The sequence below is a fragment of the Oncorhynchus keta genome, chromosome 20 (assembly GCF_023373465.1).
Source record: "Oncorhynchus keta strain PuntledgeMale-10-30-2019 chromosome 20, Oket_V2, whole genome shotgun sequence".
In the NCBI taxonomy this organism is placed as follows: domain Eukaryota; kingdom Metazoa; phylum Chordata; class Actinopteri; order Salmoniformes; family Salmonidae; genus Oncorhynchus; species Oncorhynchus keta.
In genome coordinates this window covers 23,859,028-23,866,726 of record NC_068440.1, presented here as the reverse complement: position 1 = coordinate 23,866,726, position 7,699 = coordinate 23,859,028, and the positions used below count along the sequence as shown (strand labels likewise).

The window sequence follows — 7,699 nt, the reverse complement described above, 5'->3', positions numbered from 1 at the left end:
ACTGGTTCTCTCTAACTGGAAATACTAGTTTGTTATTGATCAATAACATTATAGGACTAGGCCTATTCACTTGTCATGAAAAAGTTACATTGTATGTACAGTACCAGTCAAAAGTTTGGACACACCTACTCATTCAAGGGTTTTTCTTTATTTTTACTATTTTTTACATTGTAGAATAATAGTGAAGACATCAAAACTATGAAATAACACATGGAATCAAGTAGAAACCAAAAAAGTGTGAAACAAATCCAAATATATTTTATATTTGAGATTCTTCAAAGTAGCCACCCTTTGCTTTGATGACAGTTTAGCACACTCTTGGAATTCTCTCAACCAGCTTCTGTATATCAATTTAAAAAAATACTTTTATTTATAAAGTTTTTTTAAACATCAGCCGATATCAGGAAGTGCTATACAGAAAACCAGCCTAAAACCCCAAACACTAATGGAGAAAATAGTACAAATAAAGAAAAATCCTTGGATGAGTTGGTGTGTCCAAAGTTTTGACTGGTACTGTATATCAATCAAATCAAATGGATTGATTTAGCTTTTTTTTTAATATCAGCCGATGTCACAAATTGCTATACAGAAACCCAGCCTAAAACCCAAAACAGTAAGTAATATATATACTTACAGCCTAATGATATAACCTCAAAATTGAGGTCTAGTCAACGGCTACTGATATAACCTAATAACTCATCAATACTCTCACTGACATAATGACACGAATAATGAATAAATTGGGAATCTAGATTTGAAGTGAGTTCCTCGAAATAATACTACGTCATATTTGGTTTGAACGTTACTGAAATCCTTTGTGACTGTCCCTTTAACCTGACATGAACAAGAGTACATGGTCAAAACCACTATTGTTCTAGGGATGTAATTGGATGGTAATTGGTGTAATTACCCAATAATAAGATGATATATTTATTTAGATTGAATGTAAAGTTTAATGAAAACCGATGATGAACTATTTTATATAATTAACATCTAATGCATTTGCAAACTGGATAGATTTGTGGAATCATTGTTCCGGGTATCCCTGTTTTCTGTACCTAAAATGGAACCTTCCAACTCAGAGTAAACTAGGATGAGTAACTGTAGCAGGAGATTAGCTGCTGGGGAAAGACATTTGACGTTTTAAGGGATTTAAGTGAGATCTAGAAGGGATTTAACCATGGCCACAGCAAGTACTACAGAGAATGGGCCGACTTCACGTTCCGAGGAGAGCCAAGAAGCGCAAACAAATGTCAACGCCACAACTGAATACTGCGCAAAGTTACAGGAATGGATGTGGCAGTACTACTGGGGCTATGCAAATTGGCAAAGCTGGATGCCTCTGACTACGTTTCCTTTTCCCCCGTGCAATTTTCCCGTAGCTGGAAACTATCAAGTACCGACTGGAACTCCATGGCCCGCTGGACAACCAACTTTAGATGCCCGATATGGGTACAACTATCCGGGAATAGGGTACCCCTTTCCATTCCCTGCGCCCCCGACTACGGGGTTTCAGACAGGGCAGCAGATGACAGCTGGGACACTGCCTCATGATGCAAGGCCAGTGCAACAACAGAACGGAAACGCACCTCAAGCAGGTACACTACAATTCTATGATGACAATCGCTCTATAGGCTTACACTCACTGACTGACGCTAGGCGTAGCAGGTTGTTTTTGTGTCATCATGTTGCAACGAACTAGTTCAATCAAATACATCTAGACTTACTCGGGTCAAACAAACAAAGACACCGTTCCTTTATTTGTTCATTACTAGAATTAGTTGCTTGTACAGGATCACATGTGCAGCTTCTTGAGCAAACAGCTGATGTGTACCTACCTACTCATGCATATCTTTACAATCTGCAGAGGCCTTGTTGATCTGAATAGAACACATTTTAAATCAGCACTTGAGCCCACCGGACCTATGGCAAGTCAGCTATGCATTGACTTAATTGGCTGAACAAAGTTAAATGGATTGGTCAGGGGTTTAAAGTAGGTCTGCTCACATTCTCTCTAAATTAGTTCAACATAATCTACCTGGGTACAATATCTGAAGTTGTCTTCTCCCCCTCAGGTCGGGAATACACCATCCCTTCTCCCCTCCACAGATTCCTAGCAGAGACGGTGGACTTCTTTATTTTATTTTGTGTCAAGGCAACCATCATCCTGTGGATTATGCACCTTAGTGGCATGAAGTGAGTCAATCAGTCTAGCCTTTTATAATTTCCATGAAGGAGGGGAAAACATAGGAAATAACATTAATGAACATTTCTTTTCAGCATCATCATAGGCCATGATTATTCTATTGTATTCCACTCTACTCTCCCCCACAGGGACATCACTAAGTTCGTCACCCACTTCATAGTTGAGGAGATAGATGAGAACACGTCTATGGAGGACCTGCAGAAGATGATGGCAGTAGCTCTGGTCTACAGGGTGCTGGTCTGTTTCTATGAGGTGGGTATTTCTATGAGGTACGGTATCTCTGGTCAACAGGGTGCTGGTCTGTTTCTATGAGGTACGGTGTCTATGAGGTACGGTGTCTATGAGGTACGGTATCTATGAGGTACACAGTATCTATGAGGTACAGTACCTATGAGGTACAGTATCTCTGGTGTACAGGGTGCTGGTCTGTTTCTATGAGGTGGGTATATCTGTGAGGTACAGTATATGTGAGGTACAGTATCTGTGAGGTACAGTATCTCTGGTGAACAGGGAGCTGGTCTGTTTCTATGAGGAAGGTATTTGAGTATTGATCTTTTCTCAGTCTGAGATTAGGCTATAGTTTCCAGTGAGAACAATCGTGCAGTCTCAGTGTAGCTACCTGAGAAGGTTAAGGCTAGTATGTGTTTAGTACTAGGTTAAGGCTAGTATGTGTTTAGTACTAGGTTAAGGCTAGTATGTGTTTAGTACTAGGTTAAGGCTAGTATGTGTTTAGTACTAGGTTAAGGCTAGTATGTGTTTAGTACTAGGTTAAGGCTAGTATGTGTTTAGTACTAGGTTAAGGCTAGTATGTGTTTAGTACTAGGTTAAGGCTAGTATGTGTTTAGTACTAGGTTAAGGCTAGTATGTGTTTAGTACTAGGTTAAGGCTAGTATGTGTTTAGTACTAGGTTAAGGCTAGTATGTGTTTAGTACTAGGTTAAGGCTAGTATGTGTTTAGTACTAGGTTAAGGCTAGTATGTGTTTAGTACTAGGTTAAGGCTAGTATGTGTTTAGTACTAGGTTAAGGCTAGTATGTGTTTAGTACTAGGTTAAGGCTAGTATGTGTTTAGTACTAGGTTAAGGCTAGTTCTAAACACATGAATCATGTCCTTCCACAGTTAATGACTCATGGTGATATGTGGGGATTACATCAGCATTGATCTTTATGAAGAATATTTGATATTTGACATGATATATTTTTACTGTCACTCTGACCTTCCTCCTCCTCTCAGATCATCTGTATCTGGGGGGCGGGCGGTGCCACCCCAGGGAAGTTCCTCCTTGGTCTTCGGGTCGTGACATGTAACAGTTCAGTCCTAGTCCGACCTAACCGGGTACTGGTGGTACCGGCATCTAACGTCACCCTGTCAGCGTAAGTCACTGATTGCATGTGACACATCTTGTTTAGTTCTGTTAAAAACCGATGAAAATATGACTGCATTTACGTATGCAAATGTGTGACCATGATAACTTGACTGTGAGCATTGAATATGAAACCCACACAAATGCTCACTGGAGCATGAGTGCTTGTAAGTTCAGTAGCTATGTAGTATGCTATGAAGATGTGAAGCATACCTCTGAAATGGAGAAAAGCATTCTTTGAAAATGGGGATTTAACTTGTTTTCTTTTTCTTTTAGCAATTCATTTTATGGTACTTTTCCCACTGCTCTTAACCTGGTTTTGCATGTTTAGGTTATTGCTATGTAATTATTATTGTCTATTGTCAAGTCCTAACTTCAAACCCTTTCTCCCTCCTCCCAGTTCCACGGTGCGGGCGTTGAACAAGAACTTCTCCATTGCCTTCCTGTTCCCCGTCTTCATTATCCTCCTCTTCTTCCAACACAACAGGACTGTCTATGACGTTGTAGCTGGTACCATCGTGGTGCAACGCAGAGGGGCCAGATAAAATACCCTATAGTTGATCTGAACAGGGTCCTGTTCAGTAGGGAAACACCATAGCATAACACTTTGCAACACAAAATGTAAATCTGTGTTCTTTTTGGACATGTTCCATGTTCCTGTTTCATTAAGTATGAAAACATTTCTCTCTATTGAACACAACAGACCTTGGGCTTCTAGAACTGAACAGAAGGCCTGTAATACAGAACTCGGCCTCAGACTGAAACCCACTCAGGACAGATTGGAGTTTGTTACAACGTTATAAAGTCTCATGGGGAGGCCGCAGAACGGAACATCATGGTTGTTTTATCGTCTTCATTCAAAAAGTATGGTTACTAAACCTTTCCCTAGTTACCACATAGAATTTGACAGCTGAATATTTCAATGGAATGTTAGAGAAGTTGTATTAATGTATGTGATGTTTATATGCAGTTGTAGACTGACTCTTATGGATAAGGGCTTTTTCCAGGTCAAGATGAAAGTTTTTTTTTTTTTTTTTACCTATATTTATCTAGGCAAGTCAGTTAAGAACAAATTCTTATTTTCAATGACTGCCTAGGAACAGTGGGTTAACTGTCTGTTCAGGGGCAGAATGGCAGATTTGTACCTTGTCAGCTCGGGGGTTTGAACTTGCAACCTTCCGGTTACTAGTCCAACGCTCTACCCACTAGGCTACCCTGCAACCCCCATGTGACGGTGGCCATTGTCTAAATGGAACTAAAAACTGTTACTTGGGTCTTTTTTAATTTACTGAACTCTGAATTTTGCATTGAGGCTGTCTGTCTTTCTGGGCCACATTTTCAGCAGCAGGTTTGCATTCTACTGTCTAGTTCTTTTTTCACCAGAGCCAGACTCAGACATTTGTCATTCTGATCCAAATCACAGATTAGAATCTGGACATTCCAGACTCTTCCTCACAAATAGGAGGTAGGCTGGTTGTGTCTGCATAGGTGTGTGTGTGTGTGTGTGTGTGTGTGTGTGTGTGTGTGTGTGTGTGTGTGTGTCAGGACTCATAAACCATGACTCAGGGTAGTCTATTTGACAATTCATCCCTTACACAGGCTAACCTTAAATGCACGAGTGTAAATTACCACCCTGAAGTGAGTTTTCAATGTTATTATTTATACTACTGTACACACTACACTTTATGTACATCTCTCAGACAGCATGCACACACGGTACATGTTATAGTTCAGCATATGAATACAGGTCCAGGACTTCTATTTTGTTATAGTAAATGTATCATGGGTCTATTAATATGTGGCTTTATTGTGTCTGTTAGTTTCATACTTAATCACCACCACCACCACCACACTGTAGTGAAACACTCAAAACAGTTACAATGTTTAACCACAGGGGGAGGTAGAAAACTAAACAGCAAATATCACTGTTGACTTCATGCAAGGCTTCCTCTTGTCTTCCAATCTCATTATACCACATTTGAGGATTAACCCCAGTGTTTAACCCAAAAGGCTCTGACTTTTCTATTTTCATCTACACAGGCCAGCATCAATGTTTCTCTGCATCCGTGTTCCGGTGGACCTGCTCTAACCTGGAGCCAAGGCAAGGCCCTAGGTCCTTTTCATTTACATAACAATGGCCAATTGTGGACTTTAACACTGTGTGACAAAGCAACAGTCCTGAATTATGCACATACTGTTGATTCTGCTCACCACAAGTCTTCAGTGTCACACTCCTGATGGAAGCACAATAACACTAGAGGTACATTAACATTAAACACTGACGACACCCTAGTGTGGGGGTAAGTTTCAGTGGAAAAGCACCATCAATTTCCTCTGCTCTTTCTTCCTCTCATCCCTCCTTCCCCCCCCCTCTCCTATTCTCCAGTAGTGCCCTGTAGGCCAGTATGTCCTGGGAAATTCCTGCTAATAAACTCCAGTTGGATGGAATGAATGACTAGAACAGTGAAGAGCGGGGTCGACTGAGGATACACTCACACTAGTCAACAATAAACAACCATGTTTTTCCATGGATTCCTTTCCACTTGAACTCAGTGACACAGACCTGCTCAGTCACACACACTCAGATCACATACACTCAGTCACACACACTCATCACATGCTCTAAACTGTAGTAGTCAGTTATCAAATTCCTTTGCTGTCTTTTCTGGTGACTTGTCTGAGAGAAAGAAACAATGTACTGACTGTCTGTGTCTCTCTGTCTGACTCTGTCTGTGTCTCTGTCTGTCTGTGTCTCTGTCTGACTCTGTCTGTGTCTCTCTGTCTGTGCCTGTCTGACTCTCTGTCTGTGTCTCTTTGTCTGTGTCTCTCTGACTCTCTGTCTGTGTCTCTCTGTCTGACTGTCTGTGTCTCTCTGTCTGTGCCTGTCTGACTCTCTGTCTGTGACTCTGTCTGAGTCTCTGTGTCTCTGTCTGACTCTGTCTGTGTGTCTGTGACTCTGTGTGTCTCTGTCTGACTCTGTCTGTGTCTCTGTCTGACTCTGTCTGTGTCTCTCTGTCTGACTGTCTGTGTTTCTGTCTGACTCTCTGTCTGTGTCTCTCTGTCTTGCTCTGTCTCTCGCTCCGTCAATAACAGTAAACATTACACACACAAAAGTTCAAAAATAATAAAGAGATAAAACGTCAGATTATGTCTATTTACAGTGTTGTAATGATGTGTCTCTGTCTCCCTTCCCCCCTCTTTGTCTCTCTCCCTCACTTCCTTTTGGCTGGCTGATGACACAGCAGGCTAATGCTGAATGGCTCGTTTTAATGATGATCATGTCATAACCAGCAGTGAGAGCATATGTGTTTTGATGTGCTGTACATTCTGTGACAGATGACATGCATACAGTACCTTCTATTTGAATAGATGGGTTACTGTACTGAAGACTCAATGGCTGTCTGGCTGGCTCTAACATTGATCTGGCAGGCACATGCCAACTGTCTGACTGTGTCTGTCCCTCCCTTCAACCTGGATGACACTCAAACTAACACAGCCTCTGTCCTGAAAATGCACTGGACTAAAACATGTGCAGTTGACTACACTGCAGGCATTCCTTCTCATCCTAGGACATCCTTTGCTCTCCTCTGCTGAGTCAGGCCATATGACATTGGTCTTAGACCTGTGTTGTAGTGAAAAGATGATTTAGGGTTTTGCCAACAGCCATGGGATAGTGTTAAGGTTATCCTAAACGTGATGCACATTCACAATTTGCTCTATTATATCACAGCAACAAGTTGTTGTTAGGCAGAAAATACACCACTTTGTGATGAATAATATAGTTTATAATTTTTGTACTCATTAGAGTATTTTGTTCGCTTAGAATGCTGAGCTAATTGAAATGTGTAACATTATGTACAGTTGTAGTGAATAAATGTGCTGATATAGCCAATTAAGAGCTCTCGCAGGCAAACGAGGTGTTGAGGAAGGGGAAATAACGAGTCTACTAACGTGAAAATAGCAAGTATAAGGAGAGGTGGGAAGGAAGTTACTACCTCTGAACTGTCTGTTGGTTTCAATGAGATCAACCATTGTTTGTTGTAGTTGAATTTTGTTTTGGTCAAACTCTAGCTTTACTTTCCATAAAGGGATAGTTAATCCAAATTCTAAAACGAAATGTTGCTTTCCTTCC

General features: G+C 41.0%; 1 protein-coding gene across 2 annotated transcripts; it reads left to right on the top strand.

The window, feature by feature from the left end:
* The first annotated feature begins 1,050 nt into the window (after window positions 1–1,050).
* Window positions 1,051–7,459, top strand: LOC118399573 (protein FAM8A1-like). 2 transcript variants are annotated; one of them, XR_008072930.1, is made up of 6 exons: window positions 1,051–1,598; window positions 2,076–2,196; window positions 2,335–2,458; window positions 3,438–3,577; window positions 3,968–5,827; window positions 5,954–7,459. XR_008072930.1 is itself a non-coding variant. In XM_035795751.2 (5 exons), exons 1-5 carry the CDS (start codon window positions 1,181–1,183, stop codon window positions 4,110–4,112), a joined length of 948 nt encoding a protein of 315 aa, XP_035651644.1. In that variant the 5' UTR covers window positions 1,051–1,180; the 3' UTR covers window positions 4,113–7,459. The 2 variants fall into 2 exon arrangements, 1 of the variants encoding a protein (XP_035651644.1); XM_035795751.2 differs by having other exon boundaries at window positions 3,968–7,459.
* The last annotated feature ends 240 nt before the right edge of the window (window positions 7,460–7,699 follow it).

Coding starts and splice junctions, on each gene's coding strand:
- LOC118399573 (XM_035795751.2), top strand. CDS start 1,181: ATGGCCACAGCAAGTACTACAGAGAATGGGCCGACTTCACGTTCCGAG. Junction 1,599..2,075: donor CGGAAACGCACCTCAAGCAG/GTACACTACAAT, acceptor TCTCCCCCTCAG/GTCGGGAATACACCATCCCT. Junction 2,197..2,334: donor ATGCACCTTAGTGGCATGAA/GTGAGTCAATCA, acceptor TCTCCCCCACAG/GGACATCACTAAGTTCGTCA.